The sequence below is a fragment of the Petaurus breviceps genome, unplaced genomic scaffold (assembly GCF_028583685.1).
Source record: "Petaurus breviceps papuanus isolate PSGF00001 unplaced genomic scaffold, PetGlider_PUasm1.0 214, whole genome shotgun sequence".
In the NCBI taxonomy this organism is placed as follows: domain Eukaryota; kingdom Metazoa; phylum Chordata; class Mammalia; order Diprotodontia; family Petauridae; genus Petaurus; species Petaurus breviceps.
The window spans coordinates 14,070,863-14,087,011 of record NW_027185863.1 but is presented as its reverse complement, the minus strand read 5'-3'; the positions used below and the strand labels follow the sequence as shown (position 1 = coordinate 14,087,011).

The 16,149-nt window shown below is 37.1% G+C and overlaps 1 protein-coding gene across 1 annotated transcript in view; it reads left to right on the top strand.

Annotated features, from left to right (window-relative positions):
* The window catches only part of ARHGEF7 (Rho guanine nucleotide exchange factor 7), a 310,305-nt gene that overhangs the window by 159,576 nt on the left and 134,580 nt on the right, over positions 1-16,149 (top strand). Inside the window, exons 11-12 of the mRNA XM_069094099.1 lie at positions 15,168-15,262; positions 15,527-15,622. Coding sequence (XP_068950200.1) covers positions 15,168-15,262; positions 15,527-15,622 — 191 coding nt within the window. The remainder of the gene's footprint in view (positions 1-15,167; positions 15,263-15,526; positions 15,623-16,149) is intronic.

The following is a 16,149-nucleotide window of genomic DNA, read 5'->3' as shown; positions in this document are numbered from 1 at the left end:
TCCCCTTCCCCCCCCCACTCTCCTGGAGGGTGAGATACCCTATTTAGTGTGTATTTCACTCCCTCCTTAAGCCAGATTCAATGGGAATAAGGTTGACCCATTCCCTTTTGCCTTCCTATTCTTCCCCTCCATTGTAACCATTTTCCCTTGCCTCTTCTGTATGAGATAGTTTACCCCAATCTGTCTCTCCCCATCTCCTCTCATTATATTCCTCTCACCTCTTAATTTCACCTTTTAAGTATCATCCCTTCCTGTTAAATTGGTCCTGTGCCCTCTATCTATGTATACCTGTAAACATATATACACACATTCACATAGGTATTCATATGCCCATATGCCGTCATATATAGACATATTTATTTCTATTCCCTTCAACTACTGAGAAAAGTTTCATAAGTTACAATTATTGCTTTTCCATGTAGGAATGTTAATAGTTCAACTTTGATAAGTTCTTGTAATGTAATGTCAAGCAAAGGCGACTTCCCAAGGTTCAAAATACCAGCATAGGTGCTCTCCATTTTATTCAGTGAAAAATTAAGAACAAGAGAAGATCAAAATATGACATCATTCAAAATACAGCATTTACTAAGTGTGATTCAAGAATCTCCAAGTACTACCTGATTTAATCAAGTACTACCCCACCCCTGGACATTACATTCATTTAATCAATCACAAAGTCCCTCTTCTAAATACTACTCCACCCCTAGGCTGTACCTTCATTTAGTCCATCACAAAGCCCCTCTTCTCAAATGGAGATTAGTTTCCAATCATAAGTAAAGTACATTCATTTGTTCAATCACAGACCACAAAAAGGTCAAAAGTTCCCCACCTCTGGATCACAATTGAATCTACCCCAGAGTTACAACAAGCTTAAGCACAGCACTTGATACCCAAATGGAGGTCTTTTCTTCATCTTGACAGGAGGCAAGTTCTCAGCAATCTTTGTTCCTGGGGAGACATAGCTTAGCAAGGCCACAAGATACATTGCCAGTCTCTTAATTAATTCATTCTCTGTCTGCAGAACAGTCCTAGGACCCCTGAAAATGTTAGCAAAACCCTCTTCCAGGATTTCTGTACACATACAACAAGAAAATCCTTCTTCAGGGCGTCTGAACAAACAGCAAGGTTCCAAAACTTCTGCAACAACAGCACTGTACTTCACCAGTGGGTGCAATTCACTCTCTGTCTGCAGAACAGTCTCAGTAGCTCTTAGCCAACAGCCAGGTTCCCACACTTCTGCAACAACAGGACTGTCTTTCACCAGTGGACAAATCTGGCAAAACAACATCACAACAGACAAAGTACCAGCAAAACAGCCATGTCTCCTCAGTCCTTGGCAGCTCTGGGTGGCAGTTCTCAAAAGTCCTGGGCAATTCAAAGTGGCCCTCAGCAATCCTCTCAGTCTCTCTCTGCCTCCAAAGGTGCTGCTTCCAAAAAGTTTTTCTACCTCTCTCTTGTGTCTCTCTAAATTTATATCACCAGCTCCTCCCAGTTCAGCCCTCTCTTTTCACTGCAATAAGTCCATCCCACAAGTGGGATTCACAAGCTCTGGGTTTTAACACAATCAAACCAAAAACCCAAGACAATACAGGGGAATCTTTAAATTACATTAGTATTACAGTTCCTTATGATTTCTTTTCCCTGTTTACCTTCTCATGCTTCTCTTGCTTCTTGTATCTCAAAGTCAAATTTTATGTTCAACTCTGGTTTTTTTCAGCAAGAATGCTTGAAAGTCCTCTATTCCACTGAATAACCGTATTTTCCCCTGAAACATGATACTCATTTTTGCTGGGTAGGTGACTGTTGGTTTTAATCCCAGCTCCTTTAACCTCCAGAATATCACATTCCAAGCCCTTCGATCCCTCAGTGTAGAAGCTGCCAGATCCTGGGTTATCCTGATTGTGTTTCCACAGTATTCAAATTGTTTCTTCCTGGGGGCTTGTAATATTCTCTCCTTCATCTGGGAATTCCAGAACCTGGCTATAATATTCCTAGGAGTTATCTTTTTGGGATATTTTTCGGGAGGTGATCGGTGGATTCTTTCAACCTCTATTTTGCCCTCTGGTACTAAAACATCAGGGCAGTTTTCTTTGAGAACTTCCTGGAGGATGATTTCTAGGTTCTTACTTTGGTCATGGCTTTCAGGTAGTCCAATAATTTTTAAATTATCTCTCCTGGATCTATTTTCCAGGTCAGAGGTTTTTCCCATGAGATATTTCACATTGCCTTTTATTCTTTCATTTGTTTGGATCTGTTTAACAGCATCTTGATTTCTCATAAAGTCATTAGCTTCCATTTGCCTCCAGTCTAATTCTGAAGCAATGATTCTCCTCATTGAGCTTTTGAGATTTTTTTTCCATCTGGCAAATTCGGCTTTTTAAGGCATTCTTCTCCTCATTGCCTTTTTGAGCCTCCTTTGCCATTTGAGTCAGTCTGTTTTTTAAGGTGTAATTTTCCTCAGTCAGGCTGTTGACTCTCATTTCATAATTTTCTTGCATTGTTCTCATTTCTCTTCCCAATTTTTCCTCCACTTCTCTTATCTGCTTCTTAAGGTCCTCTATGGCCTGTAACCAGCTTGTATTTTCCTTTGAAGCTTTTGGTGCAGGAGTTCTGACTTCACTGTTTTCCTCCTGTTCTATGCTTTGTTCCTTTTTGTCCCCAAAATAGGAGTCTAATGTTGGAATCTTCTGTCTCCTTTGTTTCCTTTGCCTGCTCATTTTGCCACTCAATTACTTGACTTTTGGGCTTTTTGCCACTGTAGGACTCTGCCACCAGACAGGGGAGCTTTTGTCCCAAACACTCGGGTTTTCTCAGCTGCCAGAGGTATTAGATGGGTGCCCTCTCTGAGGTCTCCACATGCTCTGGCAAGCTGGACACACACCCCAGGACCTCCACCCTAGACTGCAGTCCAGATCCAAGCAAGTTAAAGCAAGAGCGATTACCCCTCAGACTGGTGCTTGGTCCCCCTACAGTCTGCAGGCCAGGAGCTGAAGCTGCCACATGGAGCTGGCTGGCTGTGCAGGCATCTTATAAGCTTTTCGCCCCGGGGGTAATACCCACGCACTCCCACTTACTGGTCCCAAAGTCTAAACTGCACTGACCTCTCACTTTGTCCTTCGCATCTATGTGTTGATAAATCTGGAAATGGCTACCTCTGCTGCTGATCTGGTGTCCCTCTGGCTGGGGGCTGGTCAGATGCGCCCTGGGGCTAAAGCCTTGGGGTGGGGCTGGGCTTGGCTCCCAGAGAGCTAAGCTCGATTCCTGCTGGCCTGCAGGGCTGTCCTCAGTGGGAGTTTAGCTTCTCTGTGTCATTTTGTGGGTTCTGCAGCTCCAAAGTTTGTTTAGAGTCCCCTTTTTACATGAGTTGGGGAAGGTGGAAGCAGAAGCCTCAGGAAGGTCGTGCTTCTATTCTGCCATCTTGGCTCTGCCCCCCCACTCATCCTAAAGTTGTTTTTCTTTATAATGTTGCCATTGTATTAATTATTATCTAAATTCTCCTTAATTGTATATCTAAATTCGCCTTAATGTATACAAGTTTTCTGAGGAGACACCTCAGAATCTGGATCCTCTTCTGTCATTTCTCACAGTAGAATGACATCCTGTTATGTCATATGTGAATATATTCATCTAATAATTTGTTCATTCATTTCCTGATTTGTAGGTACCCATTTAATTTCCAGTTCTTTGTCACTCCAAAAAGAGCTGCTGTATTTTTTTGTACATATGGGTCCTTCTCCTTTTTCTTTTACCTCTTTGGAGCATAGGCTTAATAGTGGTATCACTGGGTCAATGGTTATGCACAGTTTAATGAATTTTGGGGTACAGTTTGAAACAGCTTTTCTCAAATGGCTGTACTAATTCACAATTCTATCAGTAGTGGCCCATTAGGGGTATTTTAGACTAGTAGTCTTAATTCTTATAGCCCCTCCAGCATTTCTTATTTTTTGGTAAACTTTGTCAATCTGATGGGTATGAGGAAGATCTTCAAAATTGTGTTAATTTGCATTTTCCTAATTGTTAGTAATTTGGAGCCCCCCCCATAGCTCTATAAAGCTTGCATTTCTTCCTCTGAAAACTGCTCATTCCTATCATTTAATCATTTATCCACTGGGGAGTGGCTCATGTTCTTATAAATTTGAATCAGTTCCTTTATCTATCTTAGAAATGAGATGCTTACTACTGCAAATCTCTCCCCAACCTGGAGACTGTTTCCCTTCTGATGTTAACTGCATTGATTTTTGCATGTGCATTAAAGTTTTTTTCATTTTGTGTAATCAGAATTATCCATTTTATCTTCTATGTTCTCTTTCTGTTGTTTGGTCCTGAATTTTATCCCATCTGTATTTCTGAAAGGTTATTTATCTTTGCTCCTCTAATTTTTTTTCGGTATGATCTTTTATAACTAGGTCACATATCTATTTGGAATTTATTTCAATACATGATGTGAGATTTTTATCTTTACTTAGTTTCTGCCAAATGGATTTCCAGTTTTCCCAGCAGTTTTTATTGAATAGTCAGTTCTTACTCCTATAGCTTCAATCTTTTGAGTTTATCAAACATGAGGCTACTAGGTTTTTTGCTTCTGCATTTTTTGTATTTTACCTGTTGCACTGATTAATTTTTCCATTTATTATCCCATACCAAATTGTTTTTTATGATTATTGCTTTTAGTATAGTTTGAGATCTGGAACTATTAGGTCTCCCTTTTTTTACTCACATTTTTCACCATGATTTCTTGATATTCTTGCCTTATTATTCCTTTGGATGAATTTTATTATTTTTTCCTAGCTCTATAAAGTAATGCTTTGGTAGTTTGATTTTATGACATTAAATAAGGAGATTAATTTAGACATTATCATTTTCATTATATTGGCTCAACCTACTATGAGCAATTCATATTTCTCCATTTATTTAGATCTTTTTTTTTCTGTAAAGTGTTTTATAGTTATATTCATAAAGCTTCCATGTATTGGAAGTCTTGGTGGGTGACTCCCAAATATTTTATATATTCTGTAATTATTTTAAATGGAATTTCTCTTTCTGGCTCATTGTTTTGTCATAATATATAGAAATTCTGATGATTTAGGAGGATTTATTTATATTCTTCAACTTTTCTTAAGTTATTTTGCCATCGACAAAGACCAGTAATTTTGTTTCTTCTTTGCCTATGCTTATTCCCTCAATTTCTTTTTCTTGTCTTATTGCTAATATTAATGTTGACACTTCCTTCCTCTCTACACTCATCCAGTTTTCGGATCTTATCAGCTAAACCCTCACAAACAACTCTTATCATCCATCCCCTTCTCTTCACTTTTGCATCTTCTACCATAGGTTTCTTCCAATAGTTTCCTTAATTATCTCACTGTCTTGAGTCTTTCTCTTCTTTAAACCATCTTTATGCTGCTGCCAAAGTTGAAATGACTAAAATGCAGAACTGACCGTGGCATCTTCTTATTCAGTAATATTCAGTGCCTCCTCATTTTATCCTATAAAATAGAAACTCCTTTGGCTGCCATTTAAACTCCCCCTACTTCCTGTCTGGCCTTCTTCTAGTATTGTTCTGTCTACTCTTCTAGTCATATTTGATATTACTCTCCACACACTCTCTGTTCTAGCTTTCTAGGTATTCCATATACATTCTTCCTCCCTTATCTGCACTTTTGCAGGAGTGCTTCTCTATGCCTGTAATAAATTTCTTACTCTCCTCTGCTTTGTAGAATCCCTAGCTTCCTTCAGAACACAGTTAAGGTGCCACCTCATACCCAAGGTCTTTTATGATGGTGGAACAGTGCATGGGGCCTGGAGTCAGGAAGACTTTAGTTCAGATCTGGCCTCAGACACTTACTTAACTCTGTGGCTCTGGGTGAGTCCCTTGACCTCAGTTTCCTCATCTGTATAATGGGAATAATAAGAGCATGTACCATATGGATCAAATGAATTCATAATTGTAAAACTCTTGGTACAATGCCCGGCACATAGTAGGCCCTATATAAATGTTAGCTATTTACTGTTATTTTGTCCATACTTTGTATTTTTTTATTTCAGTACATGTTTTGACCTACAAAGATAATGAAAGCTACTTAATGGTAAAGGACTGTTTGATTTTTGTTTTTGTTTCCTTAGTGAGTAGCACCAGTAGGCACTTATAATGTTGGTTAAATTGAATTAAATGCTCAAACAGTAGGTTAGGAAGGTTAATTTGTGCAGAATGAGTTGGAAGGAGGGGAGACTAAAAAAGGGGAAGCTAATTGAACTACTGCAATAATCTAAGCCAAAATTGTTGGGTACCTGGCCTAGTCTTGTGGCAAAATGAATGGAAAAAAATGTAAGAACATTTTTAAAGTAAGAAATAACAAGACTTGATTGATCAATTATTACTACTTTCCTTGTGTTACAGTTAAGTGGTTGGTGAGGATTCCCTATGATCTGTATTTGAGGATGATATTCTTAGTAGGATGATATTCTTAGTAGGGAATGGGCATAATCTGAAACATCTCTCACATTAGAGATCAAAGGTGTATTGTGGCAAATGTGTCAAACCCTAGACAAAGGAGGAAACAAAATTTACATTTCTGGACTTTTTCAGGTAATCTGGATGTGTGTAGTGGTGGGAGAGGGAATGGTAGAATAAGAGGAAGATCTGGTGGTACTTGATAAAAGGAAATTTTCTCAGTCTGCTGACCTTAATCTAAGTCCTTATGACCTCACATGTCAAATGGTATGCTGTAATTTTACTGTGCAGGTTTAACTGAATACATTCTAATAATATTATATCAGTACATTCCAGTCCTCATGAGAAAAGTAAATACTCTTCCAATTTTCATTCCTTAAATGTTATGGAAAGGCAAGGTATATTATCAGTGAGCATCTTCTGTTTTCTCTATCTCATAAATATTATATGTTGGTAGGCAGAGTTTAGTAGCGGCCTTGAATCAGAAATAGACTAGGTGTATACTTTTAAAATAAAATGATAACCTTTCACCATTAAATCGTATATGCTAGGGAAACATCCTTTCTACCCTTCCCTTCAAGCGCTAAAGCACAGCCTTCTAGATACTAGACCATCAGGAAAGAACCATATAGGCTTTGGGGTCTTGTTATACCATTCCCATTCTACATTGCTAATCCTAGCCCAAAGTGTGCTTTGAGTATCAGTCCTCCCTAGCTTCAGTGTTGATTCTTCTGTTAACCTTATACTCTCGGTAATCTTCCTAGCTGTGTTGCTGCCCATACCCCTTTATTTCCATTCTTCTAACTAGCATTTTAATGTTTCTGAAATTACATTATCTAGTACAAGAGGTTTCCAACAGAAATTTCCACACTGAAATGTAATTGGGAAATGTTTAACAAAATAAAAAAAAAAATAGTGTTAATTTGTGGCATTCTAAATCAACATGTGGCCTGTAGGGAACTCCAGGAATCTTTTTCAGTTTGACTTTGACTTACTAATCTAGTATACCATCAAAGTTATAAAGTTGTAATACAGCTGAAATGTGTGTGATGAACATAAATTTAGAGTAAAGGAAATTTTTTCAAGGGTGGTTGTTGTTTGTCCTTTGTTCTTGAAGAGGATCATAACATCAGGAAGGTGATGCCTTGACTTGCAAATGAATTGAATTTAAGTGAGGGAGGGCTGTTCAAAGTCACCAGCCTCATTTTCTCCTCTGGAGTCATTTGGGTCCAGTGGCAGGATATAGATCAGGATAACTGGTGGCCCTTGATGCAGTGGAAAACCTTGGCCTTTTTAAGCTAAGGTCTTTCCCAGGTCTCAGTTTGACTGAGGCGATGACTGCACATTCAGTGATTAAGAACGGCCTCTTTTTCCTACTCCCTCCCCCCAAAAAATCAATCTGGGAGGGGAAGACCATTAGAGTTTCTGACCAAAATAGAAACAATTGCTATTTACATTTAATTTGAACAATCAGAGAAATCAGGGATCTTTTTCAGTTTGAGTTTGACAAAATTGTAAAGTTGTAATCTAGTCTGAAGTGCCTTTGATGAACATCAATTTAGAGTAAAGAGAATTCTCTTAAGCAATATTTCCATCAAATGATTATAGTTCAAACAAGCTCTGTTCCCTTTCTGGTGAGTCTTTATTTTCCCCAGGGACTGATATAGTCCTTTAGATTATTGTACTCCCCTGGGTCCCCCCATTCCAGTCCACATTACTCACAGTCTGTCTTCAGCTATGGGTAGGTTTGGATTGTTCTTCTGCATTTTCTATAATCTTCTACATTATTGTTCTCTGTTGGCCTGATTTTTCTTCCCTTTTATGTCTCTGTCTGGTGACTGCTCTTCCACATTTCTGTCTGGCAGTATATAGATTCAAACTGATGGGATCATTCATAGAATTTTAGCAAGTGGAGGATATATAATGTCAAGTAGTCTGCCTGATGTATAAGGAATAGCTTGAGATAGGATTTAAAAAGGTGATTTGGAGTCAGTGGCCTATAAAGGTCTTGATTTACCGGGATTTCCAGACATTGTTTGGGAATTGTAAAAGTTAATAAGCAACCAGTTGATATGATTGGAACTCTGCATTGGGAAGATGATGACAGTGATTTGATGGTAGTAGTCTAGAGTGGAGGGAGGCTAAGGAGGTAAGGAGACAAAAAGACTATTGTATAAAGCCAAATAAGCAGTAATGAAGGTGTGAACTAGGTGGGTTGAATGAGATTGGTCATGGAAAGGATATCAGTGGGAAATATTTCAGAGATTGCAGAGGTAAAAATCAAATCCTGGTTTTGCTGCTTAGATGTGTGTAACTTTGAGAGAAGTTCTGGGCTTCACTTTCTTTACCTGTAAAAAGGAGGGGTTGGACTAGAAATTTAGTCATTTGACTTTGTATCTAACTGGATTTGGTGGTAAGGAAGAGACCTAAGTATATTAACTTGACCAAAGAAAAAAAGAAAAGAGAAGAAAAAAGATCTATGAAAGTTGATTTTAATCAAAGCAGCAGAACCCTTATTTTTCAAGGCCAGGTTCCTCCATACTGGTAATGAGTACATTTTTGATTACCTAAATGACATATTTGGGGTTAAATAATTTATGCTTTCTTCAATTCTTTTGCTGTAATGCTTAAGAACAATTAATATGCTAAACGTTAATATGTTAAAAAATACATGTAACAGATACTTTTTGTACTTAGCATTTTTGCCTCAATCCTTCACCAGAATATAAACTTATACTTCCTTTTCACTCATGTATTGAGATAAAATATTGCTTTTTTAGATTTTTCTTCTCCCTCCCCCCCCAGGCAGCATGCAATCTAATATAGCTTTTATATATACCTTCACATTAAACAGTAGTAAAGTTGTAAAGAAGAATAATAACCAATGGAATGAATGAGAAAGAAGAAACAAAACGAGAGATAGCAAGTAGTTTGGAGTTGTCTGATAGCCTTGCATTGCTGAGAAGAGTCCAGTCTATCAGAATTAGTCATCAACAGATACAGTGTGTCTGTAATTGTGTACAGTGTTTTTCTGGTTCTGCACCCCTTACTGAGCATCAGTTTATATAAGTGGATAGACTAATTCTTGCTTTGCTACCTTCTAAGGTTAATTTATTATCATAATGCTTTACTGGTGTTGTGCTGGTGTTTGCTGGTCTATACTGCATGTCTAGAGCTTATCTGAGGTTAACAGACCAGGGGGTAGTTAGGAAGCTTGAAGGTCCCTCACATTAAGGCATAGTCAGCTTCCCTTAATTTAACACATAATCCAGGGATGTGGCTTTTGTTAATTTATGAGAGTTTCTAGTGGCTGTCATGGTCCCTTTACTTAAGAGACAGTTTGCAATTGTTATGCTCCCTTAATTTATAAGATTGTGTATAAGTGACTTGTAGGTTCCCCTTTTTAATCTTACTTCCTACTATTGTTACCTTACAGTGATTACTTTTGAACTTAGTATACTAACTAGAAGAGTGTGTGTGGGGGAAAAGAGGGAGAGTTGGGTCAGGGGGATCAGAACAAGATACAGTTTAACACACTTGTCCTAAATAGACTGGTAGAGGATGGTGTGCTGAGTTCCTCCTTTGAGCTTCTCCATATAGGTTTTTTTTGAAACTCCTTTGTAGAACTTTGGTAATTTTAATTTGGTTCTTCACCTGGGAGTAGGAACTTGTATCTTCATGCATGATCCAATTATCCCCTTTTGTTTTCCTTTCTTTGAAAACTAAAAAATTAATCTGGCTCCTCAGTTTGAAGTCTGACTTCTAGATTTAAAGCAGATTTTTTGAGCCCATGCCTTAGAGTGATTTGCACTTTCTGAGACTTTGTAAAATGGACTATACTGGGGCCTTCTCAAAGTAATAAAGACCTAAGTTTCTGTTTGGCTACTAGGTCAATGATATACTGTGTAGGTTAATGAAGCCTTTTATGGGTGACAGTTTAGGAATTGTCTTAAGGAATTGATTGAGCTGTTGATGTGTGTGACACTGTTGTTAACTAGGTTTGATTTTCCACACCTCGTGACTCAGGGAAAGTTTGTACTGGATGAGCTCAGCTTTCTGTTTCATTCATCACAGTCATGGATTTTTAAAGGCTGCCATTTCAGGACATACTTTCTTTTGGTCCTCAGTCTTATCAGTAGCATACGATGATGTGATTCTGGAAGTGAATCTTCAAGTGGTGTCTCATGGGGTCCTGCAGCAGCCGGAACATGCTGAAAGCAGAAAAGGGGAAAAAGGTGATTATTAGAACGCCCAGACACAATAATGAGGTCAGAGATAGAAATCTGCTTCTCTTGCTGAAGTGGAGAAGGATGGAGAAGAGCTTCAGATAATTGTAAAATAGAGAACTTTGTAGCCAAAACTCAGCAAGTACATCACTGCTTTTTAATTTTTTTTTCTTTTGGGAAAAAAAAATATGTCCTCTCTATTTGGATAAGAAAACTAGTAACAACTATTTTAGAGTAATGCTTATGGTTAGCAGCTGACTAGACTTAAGACTTAATGATTTCAATGAAGATGGTATATTTTTTGGGGGGCAGGTGGAAGGTTATTGTATTTACAACACATTCTTATTGGGAACTGTTTAGTACTACTTAGTATCATTCTTACTATTCACAAAGTGTTATCTTTTAAAACTGGTATTAAAAGCTAGATGTATTATCTTTCCATTGCGTATGATATAGTGAAGAAAAAAGTAAATTTTTTTTAATTAAACTTTTTTTGAATCAGTTTCTGGTAGTAATTTTTCCATAACCAGTTAGTATTATTTGTATATTCATGTAATATCTATAGTTAAAAAGCTAGTTCATCTTATGTATATTTATTTTAACATTAGAATAAAGGCTTTTAATATGTGTGTTAGTTCCTAATTGAGACATTAACTCCATTTCAAGGTCCTGTTATACTTGGTTAACTTTTACACTTTTTTAAAAAAGATTTTTGCTTTTATTTATTTGTTTTTTGGGGAGAGCAGTTGAGGTTAAGTGACCCACTCAAAGTCACACAGCTAGTAAGTGTGTCAAGTGTTTGAGGCTGGATCTGAACTCAGGCCCTCCTGACTCCAGGGCCCACGATCCATTTGCTGTGCCACCTAGCCACCCCTCCTCTTTGTATTTTGAAAGAAAATAAGTCACTTCGCTCACAGTTTCTCTCTATTCAGAGAATTAATGCACCGTTTTGGCTGTGTGGTTTCTCTCCCCTACTTGAGAACTAATATTGTAGTGTGACATTTATGTGCATTTCTCAGAAGGAAGCCATTGTATGATCTTACCAGAGTCTCAACAGATAAGTGAACAAATCGTAACAGCTCCATACATGATACCTCCTCCCCTGCCTTGTTTCCCCTATCTACCTTTAAATGAATAGAACCATTCATGTTGCCAGCAAAAGAAACTCCAAATCCTTCTTTTTCATTAGTACAGCATGTTAGATATTTAATCAGGTTTACATTTAATCATGAATGACTGGAATAACTGTACTGTCTGCTCAAAAACAATAGTGAATTGTATAACCTAGGCACCACTTGTTAATGTGCATTTGAATTACAGGGTATTGATATCCTTAGTATATTAATAAAGTAATGCATTTTTCTTCACGTGCATTTAAACATGAAGATCTCCTGGATATTTAGAAAAGTGAAAATCTACCTATGAAATCTTTTTTAGGTGATTAGACTAGCACCTAATATCATAGTGGAAAGAATGTAGAATTACGTACTGTTAGAACTGGAAGTGGCCTTAACTCTAACGAGACATTGAGGTTTAGATAGTCACTTTAAAAAAAAATCTTTCTTTTACCCTCTCCCTCCCACCTCCCTCTTCCCACAAGGAAGAGTGAGAGGAAAAAACAAAATTTTGATAACAAATTTGGATAGTCAAGCAAAACAGATGTCCACTTGTGTCATGTCCAAAAATGTGTCATTCTGTATATTTACTCCCTTCTCTTTAGCATGTTGAACTAATTTATTCAAAATGACATGTCAAATTAGTAGTAGAAGTAGAACTAGACCCAAAATCTCTTTGACTTCTGGTTAAGTTCTTTCTACCACACTATCCTGGAAGTAGGATGGAAAGTTCACATTATTATTGCTCAGCCAATTTGTAAACTTTTATTAAACACTAGGGATACAAAAGGGTACAAAAAAAGTCATTAGTTGACTTTACCTTCAAAGAAGTTCTGTTCTGATGAAGGAAATATCATGTACAAGTACATATATAACATATACAAAATAAACGTAAGGTAGTTTTAGGAGGGAATTTGTTAGCAACCAGGGGGATGTGGTAGTGGCTTCATGGAAAAGGTAGTGCTTAAACTGAATCTTGAAGGAAACCAGATAATCCGGTAGGCAGAGTAGAGCCATGCATTCCAGGCATCAGGGTAGCTAGTGTAAAGATTTGAGAGGAGAGAGGGAGCCATAAGAACAGAGTAGCAAATAGTCCAGTATCACAGAATGGGCTCTATCACAGAATGTGTGGAAGGAGATAATGTGTAAGACTGGAATGCCTGTGAAGTAATTTAGATGTCAAACAGAGAAGTTTATTTTTTACCTAAAAGGAACAGGCCTCCTTGTTTCCCATTGCTACTTGCAAGCTGTCCCTTTACTACCATCAGTCTGTAACTCTCCTTCTTTGAGGTTCACTCAATCCATATTTATTACCTAGTCAAGATTCTAATAGCTATTACCTCCGAGACCTCCAAGACATTCTCTTTCTCAGCAAGTTTAGCACCCGCAGTTCACAGTCATTGTCCTTTGCAACTCCTTTCCTCATACTTGAAGATTTCAGCATGCATATTGATACGCCCTCAAACATCCTAACCTCCTAGTTCCTCAATTTATTCCTTTTTCATGAACTGTACCTCTACCTGAGCAACTCACAGAGATGGTGTATTTTTTATCTCATCATCAAAATATTCCTCTTTCATACTCATAAACTCTGAAATTCATTATCTGATCATAATTTGTTGTCATTTTATCTTTCCCTCTATTTTATATCTTTCCCCCATTCTTTGTCCTTTCTGTGATCTCCAATCCTTCTATCCCCTAGTTCTTGCCCAGGCTATCCCTCCTGCACTGTCCATAATCCTCTCCTTTCTCTATCTTGATTGTTCGGTGAGCCAGTTTAATTCTACATTATCCTCTTTCCTTAAGTCCTTTGTCTCTCTATCTTATTGCCAGTTTTGTCTTTTTGAACTTCAGTCTTTAATCACTCCCACCGGACAAAGCTGGACAAAAAATCATGTGAAACAATATGACTAGTATGGAAATTTTTGCATAACTACAAATGTACAGCCTATATTGAATTGCTTATCGTCCCAGTGGGGGTGGGTGAGGAGAGAAGAAGGGAAAGAATCTGGAAATCAAAGTTTTAAAAACAAATGTTAAAAAAAAATTTTTTTTTTACATGCAACTGGGAAATAAGATATACAGGCACTGGGGTATAGAAATCCATCTTGCCCTAATAGAAAGTTAGTGGGGGCATGGGGGAGGATATAAGAGAGAGCAGATTGGGGGAGGGGGTATTCAGTAGGTTCGCTATCTTGGGATGGGGGGTAGGGGAAAGACCGTGAGAAAATTTGTAACTCAAAATCTTGTGGAAATGAATGTTGAAAACTAAAAATAAACAAAGAAAAAAAATCATGTGAAACTGTTGACTTAAGACTACTACAAATTTATATTCAACTGAAAAAAAAAAACTGAATTGAGTTCTCATTGTGGCAAGATAATCCTGTTACATTTTCCTGCCTTATTAGATGCTTTCCTCATATTGTACTTTCCCCCCAGTAGTCCCATCCTTTCTCAAATTTCCCATGTCTACCCCGCTCATCCTCTCAGCTGAGAACCTTGCCTCATAGTTCATTGAAAAAAATTGAGGCCACCCACAGAGATTTTTGCCTTGTTCTTCATCTCACATCACTTAGATGTATTCCTCCACTATCTCATCCTTGACCTTGTCTCATGTGTAGAGGTGGCCCTTCTCCTTCCTTGGCTTCTTTGGTTTTCTTCCAGTCCCAACTAAAATCCCATACTTCTATACGAAGCTTTTCCTAATCTCTTAATGCTGGTGCCTTACCTCTATTGATTATCTTCATTATCTCCCAATTTATTCTCTACATACCAGGTTTGTACATAATAATTTGCATATCATCTTCCTCATTGGACTGAGCTTCTTGAGAGGGATCAAAGGGAATGATTATTTTAGCCACTTTACATAATTCTAAATTGCTTGCCAAAATGGTTTTACGAATTCACTGCTCTACTAAAATACATTAGTATGGCATAACAACTTTTTATATATTTAAAAGACATAATGAATGAATTGAATTGGAGTGTGATTAGAGTAGTGTCTTGTAGTTATATGTCTAGTTCCTATATGATTAGTTGTATTAGGCACAGTGATGAATACTACCTGGTATATATTCTTTTTATTCTCACTTTAGAGATCTTTGCTTTTTTTGTTAGTATTTATTTGGTAATGCATTTGGCAAGGTGGGATGGGATAATTTGAATAAACATTAGCTATATTTCCTCTCATAGATTTGAAGAATTAATAGGTTCAGAGCCAAGGAGCACAGATGTAGTAATGATCTCAAACACTTCTATAAAGACCTAAGATAAGATTTAAACATTAGTAGTATTGTAATTTTTCCCAAAGTGTGTAATTCTTGTGCAGTATTATCCTCTGAAAGTTAGCTAATAGTTATTCATCATTTATTATAGGTGCTACAGAATATTTTAGAAACAGAAAATGAATATTCTAAAGAACTACAGACTATTCTTTCAACTTACCTGCGACCATTGCAGTCCAGTGAAAAGTAAGTTAGATTATTAATTCTTCTTATTAGAAGGGATTTTTAATACTTAAATAATCCTGTACTACTTTCTGTTCCCTTATTTACTACTACCTTCTCTCATCCTTTACTGGAAAGTTGATAATAAAAAAATGACTTTGAAAGATTTTACTCTTGGATTAAAGCATGCTTTAAAAATAAAAGAAAAATTTTGTGGGTTTTGGATGGGGAGGAGGCATGTTCATAAAATTGCTTACACATTTTTACTTGTATTTTTCTTGCCTCCAGGTTAAACTCAACAAATATTTTATATTTAATGGGAAATCTAGAAGAAATAAGTTCTTTCCAGCAAATGCTTGTACAGTCTTTAGAAGAATGCACCAAGTAAGTAGCATGCTTTAAAATTGCAGGTTTCCTTTTGGTTCCCGTGGTATTTTAAGAGATTGTGTAGTTGAGACCATTTCAAGATTCAGATTTCTACAGATTAAAACTTATGTGGTTTTGAATTTACAGGAAAGCTTGGTGTCTATTGCAAAAGTTGTGTTTAGATGATCTATTTTTCCTCTTTATAGCTAAGATATTTTTTCTCTTCATTTCATAGAAATCTTGGCTCATTGTGCTTATGTTTTCAAATTTGGGGTACTTATTAGAAGCTAAAGAATAGAAGTGATCGTTTGATTTATTGTAGAGCATATGGGAAATAGATTTAAGCTTAGAAAAAAGTATTAGACAACAAAATCTCTTTCCTCTTTGAGGGAAGTAGAGCTGAATGATACCAATTCTGGCATTTACTACCTGTATTGTATGTTTTCATTATAACATCTTCATCATGTATGTTTTCGTTATAACATCTTCATCATGTAACTTCTCTTCTCTTCTCTTCTCTTCTCTTCTCTTCTCTTCTCTTCTCT